At 26.3% G+C, this 26,427-nt stretch overlaps 1 protein-coding gene across 1 annotated transcript in view; it reads left to right on the top strand.

The window, feature by feature from the left end:
* LOC107442605 (Coiled-coil and C2 domain containing 2A) overlaps positions 1-26,427 on the top strand; it is a 44,321-nt gene extending 17,894 nt beyond the window's left edge. Inside the window, exons 19-35 of the mRNA XM_043042149.2 lie at positions 190-343; positions 2,163-2,295; positions 3,541-3,679; positions 4,388-4,600; positions 5,506-5,598; positions 7,740-7,831; positions 9,058-9,254; positions 11,271-11,400; positions 13,710-13,905; positions 16,129-16,296; positions 18,326-18,526; positions 19,102-19,191; positions 20,171-20,422; positions 22,985-23,107; positions 24,076-24,239; positions 25,982-26,057; positions 26,145-26,427. Of these exons, the coding sequence (XP_042898083.1) occupies positions 190-343; positions 2,163-2,295; positions 3,541-3,679; positions 4,388-4,600; positions 5,506-5,598; positions 7,740-7,831; positions 9,058-9,254; positions 11,271-11,400; positions 13,710-13,905; positions 16,129-16,296; positions 18,326-18,526; positions 19,102-19,191; positions 20,171-20,422; positions 22,985-23,107; positions 24,076-24,239; positions 25,982-26,057; positions 26,145-26,363 (2,640 nt within the window). The 3' untranslated portion in view covers positions 26,364-26,427. The remainder of the gene's footprint in view (positions 1-189; positions 344-2,162; positions 2,296-3,540; positions 3,680-4,387; positions 4,601-5,505; positions 5,599-7,739; positions 7,832-9,057; positions 9,255-11,270; positions 11,401-13,709; positions 13,906-16,128; positions 16,297-18,325; positions 18,527-19,101; positions 19,192-20,170; positions 20,423-22,984; positions 23,108-24,075; positions 24,240-25,981; positions 26,058-26,144) is intronic.

Here is a 26,427-nt window from a genome sequence, read left to right as displayed (position 1 = left end):
TATGCTAAAAACTTTATATGTAATAAATGAAATTTAATAAAACAAAACTGAGAATGAAAAAACCAAAACCTGTTTGATCACCTAAAGAAACAAAGAAGAGCTGAAAGTCAATTTATCTGTGCAATTATTAATTTATTTTTTGTTAATTTAATTTATGTATTACTTTCAAAGTATCAACTTTTTCTTCAGGTATTTGAAAAGAGCTTTTTGAATAGCAATCAGTTAGCTGAGTTGTATGTACCTATTCCTACTCTTTCTCAAACTGCCTTAAATGCTAAACTTGTGGATCACCAGTTTAGCTCTGATAAAGTTTATCCTCCAGTATACAATGCTCTTGGAAGTGGTAATTTATTCATTAATTTTATTGTAGTTTGTAGAACCAATTTTATTACTATATTTTTAAATATTAACTTCTTTTCATGTTTATAACTATGTAATCTTCTAATCAAAATTTTGATCCCTTTCCAATTTACTAAAATACTCAAATTTTAACTGTAGCTTCGTTCTCAATGATAGTTCAAATTTTAATCGTTTCCTTACTGATGCACGCAAAATTTAATATGGTGTTATCACCAAAGGGATAACATCACGATAAATAAAACTTCTGCTCACTTTAAGATTAACTCGAGAAATAAAATTTTAACAGAAAGTTTATACTGGATGACAATACAAGTTTTAATTGTTTTCTGACCAATACAAATATTTTAATTGTCATCTTAATAACCATTGAGAATTTATCATCTACCAATTCTCACCACTTTTCGACTAGCTAAAGGATCCAAATTACAACCTCACCTCTTTGACAGCAATGAAATTTTCAATCATTTCCAAATAGCTGCAAGCGAAATTTATTGTCATATAAAATTCAGTTAGAAATTATTGTCCGTAAAAATTCCTATTACTTTTTGAGTAGCTATAGTGCTCTAATTGTTAATGCACCTCTGAAATTAACTTCAATGTGACTTTCAATTTTTTCCTGAACATTTCAAGCAGAATTTATTGCTTTAAAACCAAATAAGAATTATTTTTAATTTAAATTTTGACCAGCTAAAGTAATCAAATTTTGTCTGGAGCTCTGTGTCAGATAAAAATATTATGGCTTCCTAACTGCTGCAGACGGAGATTATAGCCAATATCATTGATTGAATTCCGAACTACTTTTTGACTCTTTAGAATGTTCAATTTTCTACTCGAGATCTGTGACAATATAAGTTTTAAGTGTTTCCTAAGTGGTGCAGACAAAATGTTTTAATATTTTATCACCAATCGTAATTTTGACGGCTTTTTTTTTTACGAACTACTAGGTAAATAACTTATAAGAAGAAAATTTTAATTTTTAAAATGAACTGAAAAAAGAAAATAATTCTATTTTTGTAAGACACCATAAACAAAAAAATAGGATACATAACTTTTATAAGAGTTATAAGTTTTTTTTCTCCTTTGTAGTCCACTTTAAAAACAAATTTTTTTACTTTTTTTTTAAAACTTTGTTTTGCATAGAGCTAAAACAAAAATTGACGTAAAAACATTACAAATTTTTTAAATAATGGATTTCAATTTGATTTTTTTCTCTAAGCAAACAAGGGGAAAATATAAAATTTAATTCAGAAGAAAAAAATTAGTTTTTCTCTGTAAATATTTATTAAAATATTGCAATTTCAAGGAGGGAATTTTGGTTGATTAATTCAAGTTTAAATCTATTTTTTTGCATTTGGCTTTAATTTTTACAATTATTTTTAAAAAACAAAATTTTTGTATATTTGACTCAAATAACTAAAGAAGTATTTTACTAGGCACATAACAATAAATTACATTAGTATCATAGGTTGTTAGTTCTAAATTTAGATACAAAAAACATTTTTAAAGCTCTAAAATTTATCGAAAATGAAATTTTGAGCTGCATATGGATGTATCTGTATTTTTTTCTTTAACAAGATTCATCTTAAATTTAGTATTAAAAAACATATTTATTTCTTAATTGTCTCTTTGGTCTTATTTAATGATTTAATTAAGTGTTCTTTAAAGAAATTGAAAAATTCATTAAAAAAGCTAGGTTTACTAGTTTGATTGATTGTGATATTACTTGTACTTACATTTACTTGTATTGTAATATTATTTATATTTTTGATACTAGTTTTTGAGAATAACGCATTATATTTCAGGTTTTTCTCATAAATTTAAAGATGGAAGTGAAACCTTTTTATTAACTAGTGGAACCTGCAAGTGTAGCCTTGTGTGGGGTGTCTCTGATGATGACGTTGTTTTGGCTCCTTCAAAACTTGCCAGCAATATAAAGTATCTTCTTAATTAAATTTTTTGATTTGTATGATATTAAAGTTGAACATAATCTCTATCTCTTGTTATTGAGAAAAGTTTTTTTTTCTTATTTCAATATTATGAAATTTACATGTTATTCTACATTCATTGTCTTTATTACCCATTTTTAGATTCGTTTTCAATAATGAAGTCAAGAAAGTGTACACTTTAGGATCATTATCATCCTGTGTAACTACCCTATAAGCACAGAAATGATTAGAGATATTGTATAATGTTTTTCATTTATATTATCAAATAATAAACACAATATGTTCTAGGAGTTCTTAAAATTATGTAGTTGGCTAACTCTTTCTGAAACAACCTTTTTTTTAGAAACTTTATCCAAATATAAGATATTTCATGTCTTTTTTGAGATTGCATTTGCTCAATCTCAAAAGCATTACTTTAGGATAAATATTGGTAAAAGTGTTTCACTTGTTTTATCAATAAATGTACATTTGTAGATATGAATATTTATAGAATAAAAAACACAAAATGATTAAAACAATTCTTGAAACAAAAAAAACAAAAAAAAAATCGAGCTAAAAGTGCTAATGGGATAAAATTTTGTGCTTCTGGCAGAATAAATGAATACATATTTTCTGCTGAAAAAAACTATTTCATCATTATTAAGAAGTAGCATTTGTTATTATTTACAAATGTACAAATGTGGGTGGGCCGGGATAGTCTGGTTGGTACAGCACTGGGCCCATGTCCAAGAGGTCGTAGGATCGATCCCGCCGGCCGAAGACTCGCGAAGTTCACATAACAAATCAATTGGGGGTACTGATCCAGGAGTTTCCGTGTCTTTTGGATTGGTTCAAAATGACAAGGCCACAGAGTTGAACATTAGTAGTCGTAAACCCGAATTGGGTCGATTGTTCATCGACGGATATAAAATAAAATAAAATGTACAAATGTGACTCAATATAATTGCCATTTTGATATTCTATTCATTATCCATTATGCTTGAAGCGTCAAATATTTTCTTATTAGAGCTTCTTAATTCTAAATTCTTCTTTTTTTTTTAAAAAAACTTTTTTTGCATTTCATTACTTAAAACTTACACCTCCTGTTATTTTATGTTGACCAAGTATTTTAAATTTTTGTTTGTTTGTACAAAATCCACTTGTTCATTGTATTGTATAAAGCTTTTGATATTGATAAAGCTATTTTATTTACTAATTTTTCCTTATTTTGGTTAAGATTCCTTGCTTGTTTTAGTGAAAGCAAAAAAGCAGATCCTTTATCATGCCTGAACACTGAAAACTTCTCTGACATCGATAAATTGCACAAGTGGATTAAAAAATCAAATCTGGATCCTCACAATCCTGAAAATGCTGCACTTTTTCATTTTTTCCAGGTAGTCATTTCCAACCTTTAGATTTTTTGAAATTTCTATTCTTTATTTAGCCAATAATTAATGTGTAATAAAGGTTATGTAATTCCAATACCTTATAAACAATTTTTAATCCTGAAAATTGTTTTGTTTTGAATAACAATTAAAAATTACTTTGAAACTCCAAAAAAATTGTAACATTTCTTCAGAAAAATATTTTTGGTGTTATTTTAAATTTGGATTGTGGAGATCAATTTTAATGTAACATTATTGATTGATGTTGTTCTATAATATACATGGTGATCAACAACCACCACTTTTAATTACATATATTTTAAGAATCTTTATCAAAAAGTGAGGAAAAAAGAATATACATAATACAAACAAAAGTTTAAGCCTGGAAGAAACATAAACATTATCAAATTACTAGTGAAGAAGTCTCAAAACCAGTTTGCTCACGTGCTGAAACTTAGAAGTGTTTATAATAATTTGTTTTCAACTTCTTTCTGTTTTCCCCCTTAGCAGACTTTGGCATTTTTAGTCCTTAATAATAACATTTTAGATTTTGATAGAAGTTTTGTATTTTCTTTGCTTTAACATTTTGAGAGCTCTAATGTGCATATTTTCATTTTTTGACTATGATTCTGAAGTCTAAAATAATATATTGAAGGCCGTGATTACAGAACATTCTGTATATTTGAAAATGTTAATAATCTGTTTTATATTTTTTAGGAATTAAATTTAGAAGAAGATAATTCTGAAAATAGTTTGGAATGTTTTCGATTGGAGCCCTTCAAAGATGAACTTGAATTTTGCTCCATGGATGAAATTGATAACAATAAAAGATTTCAACTCCTAATGCTGAGAAATCGCAATGTTGCTGAATATCAAAATCTGAAAATGATTCCAATTAATCAAGAAGATGTAACAGAAGATATGTTAGAGGTTTGATTTTTTAATTATTGTTCTTTCTAGCTCTTAGATAATTAGTATGTATAAATTTGATTTAAAACTATATATTTAATGTGTGTTTACGATGTATAGATAAAATCTAAATTGTTCAATCGTTTCAATGTTTTTGGCTTATTAGGTCATAATATGTGTTACTCCAGTATATTTATTCAACATGCAAAAATATTCAATCTATGAGTACTTAATCTTTAGTTTTTGCTTACCTTTGAGTTTGTAGTTTTTAATAAAAATATTTATTTCTACATCTTAGAAGTTGATTTTATAAAATAATTTCACATTGGTTTGTGTGATAGTGGCCATGCATTTATTTTGATAATGCAAATGTTAATTATTTACACTATATCTAATGTATGTATGTGAGGCAAAAAGAGACTATTAAAAAATAAAGAAAAATTCTTTGAACTTTTGCATTTACTTGTTTTCTTTTTATCATGAACTAAAATATTTGCTTATATGTTTCAAAAAATTATAGTTTCCTGTAATTTTATTTTAAGATTATTTGTTTGCACCATAATTAATTCAAGGGAAAGAACATTAATATTGATAAAGGAGTTTTAAAAATATTAAGTATGCTTTATCTAAAATGAAATCGATTTTATTTTAATATATTGCTTTTGCAACTGTTGGTACAGGATTAAACCCACATTATCCCCATTTTTTAAGCATGCACTGAACTGAATTTAAAAACTATATTTAACCTCTTAATTATACCCCAAACACTCCACTACTTCTTTCGTACACTTAATTTTCATATTTTTTTCCCTAAGCTCCTTTATCCACAATGTGAAAAGTATCTGATGTTGTGTTTATATTATTTTATATCCATATATTAGTTAAATAAAAATAATTGTTGTTCTACTTGGGACCTATCTTTTTAGAATTTGAAAGAAAGATCACAGCCCAACGAAGAATCGAGAGAAGAGGAAGGGGACCAACTTCAAAGAGAACAATCTAAAAAAGTTCTGATGAAAGTAAGATTAAATTATGATTTTACACATTGGTTTGACAAAAGCAATTTTTTGATACTAGATGTTTTACATGAAATTGGCAGCCTTCACTAGATTTTTGATCTCATGGCCTAACTCCCTTTTTGATGGTTATATATTTAGATAATTAGTTGCAAATATACACACGACAAAAGCTTCTGTGCATTTACTTTTAAGATTTTATTTGCATATGATCTAACTTTTATACTATCATAAAATTTAATTAAAATTATGAAAGTTTTATTAATTTCTTATATTTGATATCTATTAGAAAAAATAGAAAATAGCTGTGTTAGAAATTTATTAGCCTTTATATATAGGCAGATTATTTATCTTTCTTGTTTATGTAATTTAGGACCTTATAATAGTTCAAATACAATGGGCATGAAGATTTACAGTAATAATCTAATGACTGCTTGAATCAACTTGATAAATGTCTTTGATTTTATGACCCTAAATCAAACTCTCATTTCTGTTTAAAAAGCTGCCATGCATTTTATTAAATTTCATTTCATTTAATGATTTGCTTGTTTATTTGGCTGCTCTATAGAATGTTTTAAAAGTGTAAAAAGTGTATTTCTGCATTTCCTTTTAAAACCGTTCTTAAATTTAGAAGTAGAAATGCATGCCTAATTTAAAGTAATTGCATGCTTTTATGGCCCAGTAATTTTGAAACTTAAAAATGCAATTGTTTCATTTTTAAACTTTGTTAAAAAATTAACAAAAGTTTCTCTAAATTTCGCACACATTATCTAACAGCTTTTTGTTACCACAAGAAAATGTTAGTCATCACACTTCAAAACAAACTGCAAAATGGCTTGAGGATAATGGAATAAATATTTTAAAGTGGCCTGCTTCACTCCCTGATCTCAGTTCTATAGAAATTTTGTGGGGAATAATAAAAAATAAATTTGAAAAAGTAAAAAAATACTCAGTTAAAAAATGAAGAGAAGATTTCAGGGCTCGAAAAACTCAGAAATTTTACCCGTCCCCGAGGACGACATGTCCAACAATGTACCCGTCCTCATTTTAAACTAACCCGTAGCTTCTAAATAAATAAAAACATNCGTGTGACATTATCAGGTCTCTTGTAGAATCTGTTCCAAGATGGCTTCAGGTGGTTATGTATGTTAAAGGAGAAAGAATTTACTGTATAATATTATATAAAGATAAGACATCTTAAAATGCATTTCAAGTTTGGATTTTTATTATTTTTATTTTATTATTATTTTTATAAAGCATTTTTGAAAGTTTCTATTCTTTTGCTCTGTATTGTACTCTGTTTTTTTTAAATCTTATCATGAATACTGGGCTATAGCACAGCAACAAATGAATAAGAAACTGTGGTTGTTCTTTGAAATTACTTACAAAAGATGTTAACATATGTAAACCATTGAATAGATTCAACCTCTTGTAACTTCCATTTCTTCATTTGTCTGCTTGCATTTTTCTAAAAAAAATGTAAATCATTTATCAGATCTATATAAACTCTTAGCACCGAATTCATTTTTATCAAAACACATTTTTATTAATAGGTAAATGAAAAGTTCTTTGTGCAGTAGAATGGAAATCAAAATTTTATGACGCTTGACAACGTGAAAATGTTAAAAATAAAGATTCAGAAAATTTACAATGATTAAAATTGTCATTACAACCGTTTTAAAACTATGAAAAAGACATTGTGCAAAAAGCTTTAATAAAATAATTTCATGCCTATTGCGTTGCTGTTTGTTAATGATAATATGATAATGTATGTAGTATAATGGGTGTTGTTCCAAAAAAGGGCTAAAAGTTAAATCATAAAGAAAACTCAATTTTTTTTCTTCTTAACTGTAGTAGTAGTAGTGTAGTGTAGTACTAGTTGAGTAGTAAGTAGTGTTTCTTTAGTGTGTTGTTAAGGCAAAAAAAACTAGCTTATTTTTAAACATAACTAGTCTTTTTTTTTTTTTGTAGAATTAAAGTTTTATTTTTTATAATTTTGGACGAATCAGGTAAAAATAGTGAAATGTGTAAAGGAACAAATTTTTACAGATATTAACAAGAATGATTGTAATATTTCAGAGGCGATAATTTGTAAGTTAAATGCATTTCAATTTTATATAATTGATTTCTCTTTTTTTTAAAAGGTTAGGGAAGAAGTTGCCAAAAGATTTTATGTTTCTCAGCATCAAAAATGTTTAGAAGATATAGTTACAGAGGAAAAAGTTCCTACTATAGGGTATTGATATAAATATTTTTTTAAAAATATATATGTTGTTTGGATATTGTATATATTATTAAGGAAGGTATGTAATCAGTTTCAAAACTCTGCATGCTTCATAAATATTCGTTTTTATTTTGATGAAAAATAGTTACAAAGTGAGTTAAGGATTATCATTCACATTCATTAGCCATCTTGTGTAACTGCTAGATTGTAAAGTCTGTAACATAACAGAGGTTATTTTCTCTTAAACTAAAATAATCTATGTGGTGCTAGTTACTAGGCAACTTTAAATTTTTTTTTAGTTTCATAATTATTAAAATCTTAAATGACTTATAACCTCTGATAACTTTTTTGCTCTCATAAGAAAAGGGAACAGAGATGCAAGGAAAAGTTATGAACTTGCATAGTTTTTTCTTGCATATTTTTTCTTGCTGAAATAAATGTTATGATAAGTATAAAATTGCATAATCTCTGATAACCTTTTTACTCTCAAAAGAAAAAGTAATAGAGATCCAAAGAAATGTTACAAACTTACATTTTCTATTATTAATAATTTGTGTTTCTCATAACAGAAAAAAACAAACAGATTATGTTCTTATAAAATTCAGTACATTTATAGCCAAAAAAGGCTGCTTAAAATGAAATTTTTTTTTTAGCTATCATAGTTTATTTTATACCCCTTGTTTTGCTTCATAGTTTATCTATAATCAAAAAATAAAAAAAAAGTTTTATAAAAGTTAAGTTAATATGAAAATTTTGAATTTTTTTAAAATTACTCTTGTGATTTATTTTACTTAACATTTTATGGAGCTCACTCACTTTTTGAAAGTGCTTTTTTTTTCAAATGTAAGTGATTGTTACATTGTCATATTTAGAAAAATTTGGATACTAAGGGTGTGTTTCAAGAACAGGTTTGTTGAAAGCTTTTCAATTACTTGAACTTATGAACTTTTTCATCTAAGATAAATCATTAGATTTTACGAACGCACAATATAAAATTATTTGAGGCCATCTGCACTAAATGTAAATTACGTAAGTAACAAAAAATGAACCAATAATTAATCCAATATTTTTGTTGCATCATGGTTTTTAGCTGGAAGTTTCAAAAACTTCCCGCTATTTTTGTATTTCTCTTGTTATGTTTCTTCATAAAAGAAGCTTTACCTTCTATATTAACTGAATTTCTCTTCTCCCTTCTATAAATTAAGTATGCTTCTTTTTAAAAAGCAATTTTTTTACAGGACTATTGGTTTTAGTTTATTGAAACTGTTTCAACCTAGACGTCCACTCTGTCCAGAGAGAAAAGAGCGAAAAAAGATAGTTTGCTCCAATACACACCTTGATGTAAAGATCATAGTTAGAATATTGCATGCTTCGAATGTTCCTGTACGTAAAGATTCAAGACTAGAAAAAGAAAAAAATGAAGAAAAAGCTGCAGGTTTTCTTTTATTCTTATCTTTTTTGCAGTTATTTTGTTTTCATCATCAGTAGCTCGACAGTCCTCGGTGGACCCTGGCTTTCTCAAGAAGACTGCACCAGCCCTTTCTTCTGCATGCCACGGCTTTCCAGTCTCTGACCTTGATTGTGGTAAAGTCCCTTTGGAGGCAATCCGCCCATCTCAGTCGGGGTCTGCCTCTCTTTCTAGCTCCAGTTATTTTGTTTTAAAGAAAATAAATTTAAGTATAAAAATCCAACTTAATCATTATTTAAAATCAATAAGTGAATCAATTGGAGTGTTCTTATAGTTGATATAGTAAATTGATAAATTAATGCATTTCCATTTAACAATAAATGATACTTTCTGTATAAATTATGAATGCAGAACATAAAATTACAATAATTTAAGAAAACCTTATTCAACTAAAATTTTTCTTCAAGGTAAAATTCACAGTAAAGAAATTCAAATTAGTTAAGAAGGTAAATAAAAACAAATTATAATAATGTAAACAGCAAATCATTTATTTATTAAAAATTTTTAAAGATGAACTAGCAAAGATTTATTGTGATTTAAATGGAATTAGAAGAAAAAAAGATTCAACAATATATTAGAAAAATTATTCATTAAAAAAGTAAATGGGTGTTTTACCATAAATAAATTAGTTTATACAATAGCTTTTGAAATAAGAAGGGAAACATTATAAAAATAATTCATGTATATTATTGTAGGAGTACTGAAAATTTGTTGGAATTTTATATATATAATTTATGAAAAAATTAATTCATTGTTAGCTAGTTGTATTTAGAAATTTTATGTTTGAGGAATTTGCAATAATGTATTATAATAATTTTAAAGTCAGCATCATCAGAAGAAATAACGCAAAATATTACATCTTTAAAAAGCAGGTACGTTTTCTGGATTTGTTAAATTGTAAAAAAATTGGTCTACTATCCTTTAGCCTATTGTAATAGTACAAAATATATTTAAGAAAAATATTTTTCTTGACAATGGTGTATTTTTTTTGTATAAATTTAGTTACTGTATTACCTTTTATTTCTTCAAAACAATCTAAATTTATTACTGAATTTATTAATATTGAACAACTCTCTTTATATGAAAAAGCCAGATTTTAAAAAGTTAAATGTGAATGAAAATGTAATATATTGAAGGACACCACTCGTATATTACTCTGGCTAATTAGAAAAACCCTTTTATTTTCAAAGTGCCCACATTAATTTGCAAAGAATTTACATGTATTGAAATCAGTGCAACTATAGACGTCAGCAGTTGGCAATGAGCTGGATTTTTTAATTAACCTATGACATGTGCATAACAATATCCATTAATATCTCATTTAATCAAATGTGTCTTAATAAAAACATCATTCATATGCATACATGTCTACAGAATACAGTGGCCATTTTCTGTGTGCAAAGATTAGAGGGAGTCAAATTGGTCTGTCCACTCATACATGTTTTTTGTATCATAGTGTTTATTTTATACCACTCTAAATGACAACATGTCCGTCATTTTGACACCCGTTGACCATAGGACAAAACATTGTTCGTTGATTGTGTATGCATAAAGTATCCATATGTAGGACTTTTCTGTTCTACAGCATTTAAGTAAATGGGAATAGTGATGAATATTCATGCATTTTAATCACTCGAAGTATGAACTAGAATGTGTTTCCAAATGCACCCCATCCTTCTTAATTTTTCCAAAAACAAAAATTTCATACACTTTTTAATTTATCGCAGGCTATCTTGTTAATGTAGCCTACAGATGCATGGCAAAATGTAAAATTGCTATTAATACATTTCATGTAATTATATATTTTGTTTTATTTAGTAGATTGTGTATAAATTGAATTTATTGGATTTTTTTTCTATTTTGAATTGGGGTGGTATTATGATTTAAAAAATACATATAATAATTTATGTAATAATTTATGTAGTACCGAGTATATTTTTTAAAATGCACTTAAAAATTTTGATCTTTGTAATGATTTTTTAGAGACTCCTTTTAATTTTGAAAGTCAAGTGCAGCCATTTGTGGAAGTAATGTTTCAAAGGATGGCAGTCAAAACAGGAATTGCTGATGGACCACATCCAACATGGAATCAAGAACTTGAACTTCCATTTCAGTATGTCATGAGATCAATTTTCAAAATAGGAAATATAATAAATGTGGAGATGGAAAATTTTCATTAATGCTACTTTGGGGGAATAACCAAGAGAAATCTTGGTATTCTTTTGTTCTTCAATATTACCCTAAAGTTTTCTTAGAATGAAGACAATCTTAAGTATTTTATCTGCATATAAGTCATTAAAAAAAACAACCCTTCTGTAGCAAATTAAAAAAAAATCTATTTCAAAAGTCATAGTAAACTGATTTGCACTGAATAAAAACTTTGATAATAGACGGTTTTGAGTTTACTGAAATTTCTCTAAAAATATTAAGTATGCCTTCAATAACTACAGAAACACAATAAGCTTTTTGTAATTATGTCTTAATAGATTAAACAAAAAGAAACACAATAGTCATAGAAAGTGGAAACTTTGGATTTGGAGATCACAATATTAAGCCAGGAAACAAAAACAGCATGGTTGAGTTTCTAGGAAATACATCTGATTCTGTTGCAGAATTTGATTTAACTAAAAATGAAAGCTTTTCATCTGCTGAAAATAAAGATAATTATTAATTTCAAACAATTTTAAATAATTCTGTATGTATTAAATAACAGACTAACACTTTCTTTTTTAAAAGAAATTTGTTTTTGTGAATATTTTTCTCAAATGTAACTTGCTTTAATATTTTTGAACTCCATATTGAAAGAAATTATCATCAGCGCTGTTTTGGAAAATCTTTTGACAAGTGTGCTTCTCATTGTCACAACACAAAAATGATTACATGAAACAATATGGAATTATTTAAAAAGAATATGGGTATTTGATAAATGAAACACATGGTGTATTTTATAACTAAAATGTTTAGATAAGTTTTAAAAAAATCATTACTATTATCTTTATTTTGAACATATGAATACAATAAGAATAACATGATATATATAAGAGTGGTATATTTGTAGTATACTCTAAGTATAAAATAATACTTTAATTATAAAATAATTACTTCAACAAATTATAAATTGTATTATTTGAAATTTAAATTTCAGTATTTTTATTATTTTTTAAATTTCTTTAATGTTCCACAAATTACAAATAGTATTAGTTTGAGTATAAATTATTTTATTTTATTATATTTTTTCAGTTAATAGATATTACTTGACACTTATATGACAGTAATATATGATATGATATTATGACTTACATGATATTATGACAGTAATAATTCCATCTTTGAATTCAAACATATTAATTAAAATAATGTTTATGAATAGTAGTTAACATAATTGAAAAGTTATATTTTAATATGATTCCACCCAAATAAACTAGTCTCATTGGACCTTGTGACGTTTATTTTTAAATGCAGGCAATAAGTCTGGAGCATTTATAGATTTCTATATAATTAATTGCATAAAAGCAAGAAATAAGTTCTCTCAAAAACTGTATATTAAAAAAAAATAAATTAAGAAACAGTTAATCATAAATTTCCATAATCAATTTTGAATAAAATAATAAAATATGACTGATGCGCTTTAAAGTGTTCAATATGACTAATAATTTTTTGTTTTCAAATTTTTCTTGGGAATTATCAACTAGTTTTGTTTTGTTTATAAAACAAAATAATATAATAAAAATAATTAATGTAATAAAAGTAATTAATAAAAATCTAACTTTTTAACTATTATTAGTTCTAATTATAAATATTATATTAACAGTTAATATTTACTTGAATGATTAAATTGTTACTGTAATTTAAATTTCAAATAATTTAAAATTAATAAATTTATAAATTTTAAATAATTTAAAGTTAATAAATTTATAAATTTCAAATAATTATACCATAAATAAAATATAAAACTATATTTAATTCTATTTGCAAATTAAAAAAAATTATTACAAAAAAAGAAGAGAGAAAAAAAAAAGTTCCCTGCACAGTTCGAATTCCACGTGTCTTCTTATTAGACAAGTATTTTATTGCTAGGCTACTGCACCATTATTGAAGTGAAAATTTAATTAGTACATTCAAAGCTGTATTTTATTGGCTGGGAAACCTCTTGCATAGTTTAAGGTTGATAATAAGGATTTCATAGCTTTCTAATATAGCTTTCATTTTTCAAAATACTTTTTTAAAAATAAATCCTAAGTTTTGGCTCTTAGGAAATATTCATCATGGAAGTTTTTAAAATAATTCTGATATAAAACATTTTAACAATGTTGTTTTGCTAAAAAAATGTGTGATATTATTATGAGTTTATCTAATATTTACTTTTCAATGTTTCCATAATATCCTAAATGTAATAATTAAAAGAATTTTTTTCTTTTACAGAGCTCCAAATGATAATTACTTACCTGCAAATTTAGAAAGTGTGAAAGATGTTATTTATATAAATTTATTCGATGAAGTTACTGTTGATCTTTTAGAAAGCGAAAAAGAAAGAGCTAGTATTGTTTATGAGCGACTAGAAAGGAGGTGGCTGGGAAACTTGAAAATTCCATTTACAACATTATATTTAAATTCAAAGGTAATTGCTCAACAGCAATTTTCAATACTATATAATAATTAATTTTAAATGATGAAATATTTTTGCAAAATTAAAGCAATTTTTTATTTATTTCAATGGTATGTAATTTTAGGTGTGAAATTCTTTCTCAAACCTAAAATTTTTCTTTTTTCAATAGTTTTCTGGTTTTTTGTGACCATTTTCCAAGGATGTTGGAAAATAACCACATCACTAACCAATCAAAATTTTTTATTGTGTAAAAATTAATGTATTGTTTTTAAAATATTCTTATTATGTCGTGTTCTTTTCAAATTGTATTAATGCAGTAAAATGGAACTTAAGCTTCTTAGATTAAAAAAATGGAGGCTAGGGACTGGTAATTTGAATTTTTTAGTGTGGCTTATTAAGGAATCATTTACGTATTAATTTTTTAAAAGTTTCAAAGGTTATTAATCAAACTGAAGTTTATATGATATGTTTTGCTATCTTAGCTTTTTACATTTAATACTTTTGTTTTTAAGTAATGGTTAATCTTATTTAATTTAAACTTTATGTTACTGGCATTCTATTATGCTCACACAATTTAAATATCTTTAAAATATAATATTTTTGTCCCATTGATATATTCCAATTCTCTTGTTGAAAGTTTTAAAAAAATTCTGTGAATTAATATAGTAAATGTTATACTTTTCCCTCCATAAAGAGGCATTTAAACCAGTGGTCGGCAAACTTATTGGCCAAAGAGCCAAATATGAACATTACAACAATTTTAAAAAAATTTAGGAGCCAAATCTGCTTGTTTAGTAAACTTTTGTTACACTAAATAAGTAATACACTAAATAAAACTATTTCATACTTAATAAATATGTATTAATGCGAACAATGTGCTTGCATCTCCTTGGAAAGTTTGAGTAAGTCAGGTTTGTATATTGTTGTTTTTAATTTTAGGCATGATTCCAAGTTCTCATCAATAAGACGACTTCTCAGTTTACTCTTGACAATGTTCTTGTTGAAAAAGATTGTTCGCATATATATGTAGAACCGAAAAGGGCAAGAACAGCAAACGCGAGTGCTGGTCTGCGACGCCAATTTGTGCCCCCACTACTTTAGAAAAAGTATACGTGCATATGCTTGTGGTACCCTTGTATCACACCGGAGTACGCCGAAAACATACGAACAGTTTCAGCCGGTAGCTTGTACATGGTTTGTGTTTACGTTTACGAAAACTAATAAAATTAAACTCGATGTTCGTTACGTATTTTTACAACAATATAAAATTTTAATCACCTATCTATCTTTTAACTTAAACAAAAAATTATACATGTTCTCGATTTAAAGAAGAATTTTATTTTGTCAAAATAAGATGCAATTTTTTTCTTACCAAGTTTTTTTTAAATGAAGACATTATGGCACCTTCCGTGGATATTTGTGCCAGAGCCGCACTTAAGGAGACAAAGAGCCACATGCGGCTCTGGAGCCGCACTTTGCCGACCACTGATTTAAACGAAAGTGTTGTCAGTTAATAAATTTACTATGTGCACATGTTTTACAATTGCATTATTTTAATTTGCTTTTTCACTTTTTTTTTAATTTTATGACTGCTTATATCTATGTTTACATGAGTTCTAGTCTAACATAATCCAAACTCTAAGATTTTATCAACTATATTTCAAGATTATCAAGCTGTAATCGGGGAAAGGATAATAATTGCTTTTAAATCCTTTTTCATCTACACCTAAAAGGAGGAAAGAAAACATTAAATAAAGGAATGAAAAAACAATTAAAACTTGTCTTTCATTATTTGTCTTTGCTACAGGTGTTTAAAAACAACATCGCATTATTAGGTTCGGTCAGATAATTTAAGAGTAGCCTGTAGATTCTAAATATTGTAGAAACTTATAACTCTTAATATTAGGTAGTCTTATCTTAACGTACTTGAAGTAATTTCTGACATCTGTTGATTCAAACATTTTGTATCATAAACTTGGAAGTCATACAGACTATACTGTTACTTTTATGGAATAATTTTTAGTTATATTTGCAATGTTTGGACTTGGACTATGCTTTAAGATCAAATAATTCGTTTTAATGAAAAAAATCTATTCAACATTATGTTTAAAACACTCATTTTGCTTAAAGCTGCAAAATTTTACTTTAGTTTTTGATTTAATTTATTATAAGAATTTTTTTTAATATTATGAGTTATATATGTTATTATAAGGAAATAAATAGTTTTTCTTTTAGATTGAGGGTACATTTCGACTTAATGTTCCTCAGGTTTTACTAAGCTATGAAAATGAGCCTAGGCCTTGGCTCACTGGCTTATCGAACTTGTCTGGTAATCATACTTACATATCTTTCTTCATGACTATAGAGCCTTGTTTGCAGTTACCTGAAATTTTCAGAGATCAGGTGATCCTTTTTCTTGTTCATTAGAATTATTTTTAAAAATCCAAAGATTAGAGAGTTACACTTTTATAATATTTTTCTTTTTACATACACATTTTATTAATTAATTATATAGAAAGTTTACTAGAAGTCCTGAATAACTTTAGATTTTAAGTTCCGATGAATGTGAACTTTGTGGTTGTAAAGATGTGCATAAGAAATGTTATTGTCCACATTAAGTTTGTTGTACAATATTATGGGCAAGCTTCCAGCAAAATCTTTTATTATTACTTTTGTGTGTGTTACAATTGTAGCGTTATATAAAGCATTGTAATAAAGTAACAAATTATTAATTTAAAAATAGATCATTTGGGAAAGTTTTTTAATCTTAGATTACAGATAAAAAAAAAGAAATGGAGAAAATAAAAAAATGGAAAAACAAAATACATTTATTGAACCCTCTACTATGGCAGTAACAGAAAATCATGCATTGTACTATTTTACAATAAACTTAAAAACATAATTCTCATTATTTTGACAATGGCTGTTGCATTAAGATGTAGTATATATTGACTGCTATTGTAAGTTAAGCATGTTTCTTCAGCTACTATTTAACCCCTTAGATACATCCTTAATAGTCATAATGAATCTGTAATCTATGAATTATATTTTATAATTTTTTTATAGTCTGATAATTTCAGAGAGGAGGAAATTATAATTTATACAAGTATTTTCTATTAATATGCATAAAGCCAATCATGAATATGTATGTGTGTAATTTCTTTCGTAAATATGTTAATTATTTTAAGCCTAACGTGCTGGATAAAACAGTGGTATCGCCCAAAACTGTTAATGCTGCACTGCTATTCATAGGTATAATACAGCATATTAATAAACTCGACACTTATTCTTTATTTGAATGCAAAATATCATTTATTTTTATTTGAGACACATTATTTGAGGCACATTATTATCAGTTTCCATGAATAACAATAAAAATAAATAAATAAGGAAGAGGATAAATGGTGCACCTATAATTATACCTAAATATTGTTTTTTTTGTTTTTGTTTCTGACTCTTTCTCTAGTTAGGGTAACCATGACGTCACTGTTATAGCTGTGGATCATTTTAGTTAGTGACCTCAATGAGTTTAGGTGACAAAGTTGCTTTTTTGACAACATTAAAAGTAGATGACATCTTTTATTTTCAATATAACTTATAAATTAGTAGTTAATCTAAAACTTAAAGTCTTATATTTTCAGGACAAGTAGTTTCATTTGAATGTTTTGTTAAAGGAAAAATAGGATATAGTTTTAAATGTTGAAAAAAACCATAATTTAGTCTGAAATTATTGTGATAAATACTCTAAACTACTTTAGTCTAAGCTATTGTGATAAATAGTGTGTGATATTGTGATAATAGATCTTAATCCAGTATTTATAAAAAAAAAACTGTGCCAATATACCACTTCTTTATGCGCATACTTTTCAAGGAAAGGTATAAACTTAATATTATAGCTTGTATCATTAAATATTTCGTAAAAATATATAATGATACAAGTTCTGAAGTGTAATGTATTAAAACCAGTTGCAGAAATTAAAATAACCACGTCTATTTTTTTTCATTGAAACATACTCCTCACTGTAAAAAACAAAAATATATTAGAAATGCTATTTTTGTATGGAAAATGAGAGTGCTTGGCAGAGATAAAAAGATATGTATTTTATTAATTTTTGACTTGTTAGTAATTTACCTCCTGACATGCTGTGGCTATTCTCTACAATCTGGCATTTTTGATCTCTTCATCTCTGTCTAACATTGTCACTATTTTTGCTAAAAATATCATTCTAACTCCATTTTAAGTTTCTTCTCAAAAAGTTCTCTTTATATTAAGTATGCTAAAAGGTTTTGAAGTATCCTGACTTATTTTTGTAAAAAAATTTACCATTCCTCTTTATGTCAATTGATGCATAGATTTTAAATTTTTGATTCTTTTCATTGTCTTTTTGAAAAACTTATAAAAACATGTTAATGAAATGTTTTGAATAAATAGTTTGATAGTGCAGAGCCTGAGAAAGTATTATTAGAAGTGGAAAAATGGCGTCAGTCTGTCATTCCTCGATATCCTGATCGTTTAATAAAGCTTATGTCTGTTGATCTCAGTGGAAAATGGATGTTTGTAACCAGATTCTTGAGATCGATCGCTCCTCCTGAAGAACTTTTAGGATATAATAAAGAGTCAATGGAAGCAATGGTAATGTTGAAGCACAGCTATTATTCATTTTCATGATTAGTTCTTTAGAAAGATTTTAAAAAATATACTCCCTATAAAAAATTTATTATTTGATTAGATAGGTTTCATGATCAAGAGAAAGATACATAATTACTATATAAATTTTAAGGGTTTATTATTCTTTTTCAGAATTTACAGCTCAACAAAACTTTTAATTTAGAAGGCTTAATGATGCATGCAGTTGTATTAGAATTGACGCCTAACAATGCTTAGGCATTGTTAAGAGTATACAATATATAACTAATATTATTTTAACTAGTTTCAGTCGATACATGTTTTAAAAACTAATATTGCTTCTGAAAAATATTCTTGTTTGAATTTTTAAACTAAAATTTCTGATTAACTGTTACAAAAGTAGCGTTATGGAAACCACTATTTTTTTTATTATATTATATCATGAACATATTATTGTATTTGATACAATTTGCAGTCCAAATTTCGTTAAAGAAATTAAAATTTAAAAACTATTGACTTTTATTGCAAATTATTTGTTTTCAAAAAATTGTTTTTAAAGAATTTTTTTCTGCTGTATTTAGGAAATGTTGGCTCGTTTTGTATCTTTAATTCCAACTGTTTCTGATAGTGTGACATTTCCTGGATTATGTGACATTTGGAGCACTTCTGAGGTAATTTCATTTAAATTTATTGTATGTATTTAGAAATGGATGTATAATAATTTATTTTAAAATAATTATATCATTCACGACACTAATGATGATTTATGCCACAATAACCATACATAAAATGTTGTATTTTTTGTATTTCAATCAAGCGAATAAATTTTTTTTCTTCTGAAAGACTAAAAATGCAATTTCTGTGTTTATATTAAATTCATCATTATAACATTCATGATGGATTGGTTTGGTGAGTGTTTTGAATTAGAATAAATACAGTGAATATTATAAATACAAATAAGAGAATTATTGTGCATCAGTTTTCTATTGTACCATAATATTTTCTATGTATATGCAATGTTCATCATAGCATTGTTTAATTATTTATTTTCTAATTTTTATCATTGTATCTACTACAATTTTTACTCCATTTGCCACATATGCCTATTATGGTTTTAGTGACTGGTTAAGATTAAAATTTATGAGAGTTTATATGATTTCGTTTTAATAGTGTAATTTCAAAGCATCTTTCGGTAGCATACAGCAGAATTTAATCTATTTTTAACTTTTGTTATACAGAAGGATATATATATATAGTTGTAGTGCTATATATATAACATCAGATTTATTAAAAGGGATGTATGTGATGAGTATGTCCCCTTTAACAATTAGAAATCTCTAAAATCCTCCTCTATGTTTATGGTTAAATTAAGAAAATGTTCATCTAAGTTAAAAAACAAAGTAATAATTGTGCAGACATTTAGTAGACAGAAGAAATTTCTATTAGAACTCTAAAGAATTACTGTAACTTCCAAAATGAAATGACTGTAATACGCATAGGTTTCTTATTTCTTCCACATTTTACTCTACCCATGGTTTTATAAAAACTTGTGCTTTGCATTATTTGAAACGTACGAAAAAACTATTCCGGAAATATTTCAAAAAAATATTTCATTGATTTAAAAAATAAGTGATGTATTTTTCTTTGCAGCAATTTTTGCAAATGATGACTGGCGATGAGGAAGAACATGCCATCTTATTGTGTAACTATTTTCTTCACCTTGGAAAGAAGGCCATGCTTCTTCTGGGCTCTGGTATACCTGAAGGGCCGACAGCATATGTTGTAATGTGGGAATCATCTGTTAATATCTTAGTGTGGAATGCTACTACCGGAGATTATTTCAACATTCGTGACAACCACAGCCCTCTACAGAGTGTTGGATGCTTAATCAGTACTGATAACGTAAAATCATCTTTAAATCATTTCAAAACATTTTAAACTAATGATTGAAGAGTTCAGTAGATGAAGGTTCCAAATAACATTTTTGAAAAAATTGAGATTCTTCTGGGAACGATCTTATTTTAGATTTATTTAATTATACAAAAATAATTTATTTTGCCAAGTCTTAAAATTTTGTATCATTTTTAATCTCAGAGGGTAATGTACTGAGTGGAAATATTTGAATGTTTTTAGTTAAAGTGGAAGATGGTTTCAAAAGCATTATTCAACAAATAACTTATTTTTTGGCTTAAAGTGCTAGCAGTTTAAATAAGTGTTAAGAATACATAGAATTTGTCAGATTAAAGTTTGCAAATAGGAAATAGAGGCAGGATATAATCTTTATTTCTTACTGTCAACACATGAACTTAGAACCTTCATCAAATGAACTCTTCAATCAATCTTTTAATGTCTAAAAAGCACTGGAAGGCTAATTGTTAATTTATTTAATGTCTCAAGGTAAATTTATTTATTTAATGTCTTAAAGAAAATCAATTAAAATTTTTTTGAGTTAAGTTTTATGCAAAATTTAAACATATACTAACCTTGAGACAACTATAGCCACTTCAAGGAACATTTTCGTAAAATGAACAATTAGTTCAATGCTAGTGTAAATAAAGCCACATAAACCATTAGTAATTTTTATTTTAAAAAATTTTTTTTTATTAAAAAATTATTAAGTTAATCAAAAAATAACCCTTAAAAATATCAAATAGATTTTCTATTTTGTAATGAAAAGGAGAAAGTTAAATCTGTTTTATAAACATTCTATAAAAAATAATTTTTTAATAGTAATCGATTTTAATAAACATTAAACCAACTAATTGAGTTAACCCATGGTTCGTTGGCACTACAAAAAAATCAGGAATCTGCGAATTCTTACATATTCTCATATATATCTCTTTTTGGATTCATATCTTGATCAACACTCTTGATCTAAGACAAAGACACGAAAGTGAATGTCACACTTAAAAGTAGTTTGAAATAGTATATGCTTTTATTTGAGATGTAGGTTAGTATACATTTGAATGCATTTAGGTTTGTTTTGTTCAAAAGTAACTTTTGGCACATTCTTGATTTTGGCATAATGCAGATGCATATTGTTGTCAATTCAATAGTATTTAAGTACTATAAATAAATTATTAAATAACTAATAATCACTAAAATGCACATCATTTATTATAAAATGAAAATGATCTGAGAAAAAGAGTGTTGTGAAATTTTTTAAATCTGTGTGTTTGGCATGAGGATAACTTTTAAAATAGTTACTGGGATATTAATAATTCCACTGATAGATTAATTTTTTTCGTATTTAGCTGAGTTGAGTACATATATAATGTTTCAAACTGCCTTTCTGATATGAAAAAGTTGATTACAATTAATTTATTCAATCATTTCAAATAACTTTGCCCAATTTTAAACTACTTGGACGCTCGAGGCTAGACAAGTGTTTTTAAGGGTTATGGAGATAAAACAGGCTCAGCATTTTAGAGAATTCATTGGACTCAGGCTTAAGATAAACTTTTCTCATACTTTCAAGCTGAACAATTATGCATAAATTCGTTTGTTCAGTTATAACACTTTAAGAAAAATTATTAACCCTTTGACACCGATGTCCTTGTTACATATAAATTTTTATGGTGCTCTAATTACAAGTGGAAATATATTTTGCTATTTTTTAATCATTAAAAACAGTCCAATAGTTACTTTAAAATAAATCTGGAATTGTATTACATTTGTACTAAAGTATAGAATCCAAGAAAGTAGTTCGAAATCCCCCCCCTTCAAATTGAAAAAGATATCAATAACTGATTTTGTTAATTAAAGAAATTTCAATGATGAATAACTGTTTCTCATGTATCTAAATAGTTGCACATTTGAAAAATTATTGTTTGGAAAATTTTACTTTTGATACAGAAAAAGACACCAGCATTTAATGCTGTATTTCATAACTATTAATTATTAAAATGCTAAATATTATATTTTTTACTTATTTTGACCTAAATTAATGCAAAATAATGAAAAAAATATGAAAAATACGTTCAATAAAAATTCGGAAAGGAGTTAAAGGAATTTTTTTTTTAATCTGTAAATAAGTAACCTCCATGATGTTATATGTATATTTGGTTTTTTCTTCAAGTTTTTGGTTTTTAATCTTCGTGAATTTAGGTCTTAATCACTCATATCAAAGCTCGAATTTGAGCAAAAAAATAATTTTTTTTTAATCTCAGGATTGGATGGGCTTTGATTTAAAGTCTTTGGTTTTGAACGTCAAAATGTGAGCCTGGACACATCTCTTACAGTTAAAAAAATGACTTTGACGCTACCATATTTTAAATTCAGTAATTAGAAGAGGAACATGTTTCCTTTTGAAATGTAGTTAATCTTTACATAAGGCATGAAGGCAATTTTGCGCAGTTATTTCTAGCATAAATCATTAATATGTTATAATTAAGTTTAGAATTTTATTATGTAATGTTACTTTTTCAAATATGCTTAAAAAGGTTGCTTTTCATGTTTAAATAGGTATGGGCCAATATTCAGAAAAACAACCATCCTTCTAGAATAAATTTTGATGTAAATAAGACAAGCGACTGGAAGCCATTTTTCAGCAGGAGTTTTCCCAACCCTGGGTTAAGAAGCATACAGGTAAAAATTAATGTATTTTACAAGTTTATTATTGTTAATGTGTATGTAACAAAAGATCAATAATTGCTATTTATAAAAATATAGCGAATGTATCTTTAGGCCTACATTTTTTTCTTGTTTTTCCCCCCGCCGAATGAATTATCAGATTATTATTAAGAACGCATAATTAGTTAACAGGGAAAACATTTTTATTTCTAGTAATTGCTAAGTACTCAGATTAAAAATGGGCAAATCAGCTTGTGGCAGAAGCAGCTAATATGTAGGATAGCCCAGAAATATTGTGTTGTGAAATAACTTTTAAATAGATTATAGAATATAGGGTTCTAATTTATGAAAATGATTTATGAATTTATGAAATTTTTCAAAATTTTTTTTCTCTTGAAAGATTGCAGAATTTAAATTTCAATGTGATTTCCAAAAAAAAAAAAAGAGAAAGAAAAAGAATAAATGCCACTGTGAAAAATATTCATTATAAATCAATAAAAATGATAAAAACCATGATTTTCAAATAAAAATCTGAGATATAGATTTATAAAGTTAATAAAAAGTTATATAAAGTTTTTTTATATCTAATATTAAGGTGTCATATTTTAGCACACTGAAAAGCATGTTTTTTGCAACAAGTACATTATAGAAACGATACATCTTTATTCTATGTTGGCTTTCTTCAGAAATGTAACAAAATTGTGTTTGTTCCATGATTCTGAAAAGATTAAGAACCACTGACTTAAAGTTATAGATTAAAATTTTAAAAACGCATGTATAAAAGATTACGTTTGTCAACAAGTAAAAAGATATGTTTAAAACTTTCTCTGTAAGATTATTTTGCAGTCTTTATTAATCACACAATTCAGTGTTCCGTCATGATAAATTTTTCAAGAACTTAAGTTGAACTATAGGTAGATATTTTTAAATGCGTGCAACATGTTTTCATTAGAATTTAAAATATTTAATTTTTTATACTCTAGCCAACAGCCTTAGCTTACACACCTGCAGATATTGAAGCATCCCAGATTCTTCAAGATTCTTTACAAAATATCTTAAAAGAGAGTATTGAAAAATGGAGACAGAAAAGTACAACTGTAATATGGAATAGTAACTGCAACAAAATTTTGTATAAAATTCTAACAAGGTAAGAGCTAATTATGAATTAAAACATTTTTATTATTGATAGAATGCTAATAAGTAGTAAATCATTTATGTATAGTGCACATAATAATAATAATAAAAAAACAAATCCGGAATAACTTTTGATTTGTTGATTAGATTTTCCTGTGCTCTAAATCTCTCTTCATGATTTAAGACACCCCTTTAAAATATGCTATTTGTTTTAACCTTGAATAAAGTTACAAAATCGAATAAAAAGGTGTCTCAAACATGTAGCAACAAATATTTAGGAGAGGCAGGGCAGATGATAAGGATTGACAATTGTGTAACAACCCAAAAACTGGAAAAAGATTTTTGCAGCATTAGAAAATCTTAAGGGACACAAGGGAATGATTAATTAAAAACTTTATTAAACATTCTGAATATTAATGAAGAGATTATTAGTTTCTTATGTTACGATAAGTGCCAGATGCCAGTTGAGTACTGATTACCTGACACTTCTTTGATTACAACAGCATAGATGATTCTTGACACAAGATTTATTGCTTATCATACGCCACAGAAACATTAAAAGGTTCAATGAACTGGATAAGTGTACAGAGCACCTAGAAGCACTGAGGTGCAATAGTATTTAAGAAGCGAGATGCAAATCAACAGTGAATTACATTTCTAGTCAACCCTACCTTCCCTAAATGCTTGTTGCAACTTTTTTGTGACCAGGCTAAAAAATATTATTTCACTAGTTTAGCAAGATGCGTTTAGGGGAATATCTTAGATGCAAAAAGATTTTAGAATAAATAATTATAAAAATTTATTTGTCCTGAAAACAATTCATACAAAAAAAGTTTATTTGCTTAAATAATAAATTTAGTACATAAACTTGCATTATTGCTTAATAGTTGAAAGTTGATATAAATTTTTTAAAAAATTGGAATTTAAAGACATATTATTATTAATAAAAATATGTGTTTTTAAATTCTTTCTTATGAATCATGCAATCTATTTAGATTATGGCGAGTAAAATATTTATGAATGTCTATAAATAAACAAAAAATAAGTATGCTTTGGATAATTATTTTGAATGAATAATTGGGCACGCAATATTATATGCTAAATTACAAAGTTGTTTAATAGCTGAAATTTTAAATAAATTGTTTGAATAATTCAAATTTAGAAAAAGCTTTATATTATGTATTAATAAAAATTTTATTTTAAAATAATTTGATTAGAACTATTAAATCAATTTTAGATTTTAGCATGTTAAATTATGCAGTTAAATATGATGTAAAAGTTAACAAAATTATATTCTAAAAATTAAACATTAAAAATTAACCAAGTATATAATTCTAAATTTGTGTGCAAGAATACTTGATTCCTGTTACGTCAGAACTGTAAAGAAAGCAAAAACTAATAATATATAATTTCTTTTCAATATATTTGTTTTAGTGTTATGTCTAGCTTTGCATTAATTTCATATTAGTTTATAAAATAAAATAAATTTTTTTAAAAATGTGCAAATTGGTCGTATTTGCTTATTTCTCTCTCATTTGAATAGAAAACAAAAATGAAAACATACAAAAAAATTCTTAATGAAAAAATACATATATAATTTAGAATCTGTTTTGTAGTTACTACTTTTTGCAAACTAAAAAAAAAATCAAATTTAAACGAAGAATTTTTTTTTTAAATATTACAATTTAGTTTTAAACATACATTTAAATTATTAATAATTTAAATTTATTGTTAAATTTTTTATTTTCTTTATAGGCTTGAAAGAAACTTCGGAAGAACTGCCAGTGATGACTCTTTACAAGAATTGGAACAGCTTTTAAAAATGTATAAGGTAATTATAAATCTAAGTTAACTTATTGAGATCTTTGCACTTAAAGTGAATTACTCATACCTAATAGTCGTTTTGTTGGTCTTTTAGATTGATGGTTTTCCTCTGTCAATGCCTTACACAGATTTGGATGATGTTGTGGAAACTGTTTTTGCAACAGGTGTTCATCTCAATGAGGACCAAAGAGCAGAATTTTCAGTCGCTGTTTATATTCATGCATATCCTAGTTCTGTATTGGCTGTGTGGGTCTATGTTGCTGTATTAGTTCCACATAAAACTCTACATGAAGAATCAGTGACATCTGATTAAAATTTGTAAGCAGTACTATTAGTTGTAACATCAACGATATATACTGGAAGAGTGAAATATTATT

This window comes from Parasteatoda tepidariorum, chromosome 4 (genome assembly GCF_043381705.1).
Source record: "Parasteatoda tepidariorum isolate YZ-2023 chromosome 4, CAS_Ptep_4.0, whole genome shotgun sequence".
Classification (NCBI taxonomy): Eukaryota; Metazoa; Arthropoda; class Arachnida; order Araneae; family Theridiidae; genus Parasteatoda; species Parasteatoda tepidariorum.
The sequence above is the reverse complement of the archived record's forward strand: the minus strand, read 5'-3'. Positions and strand labels throughout refer to the sequence as shown.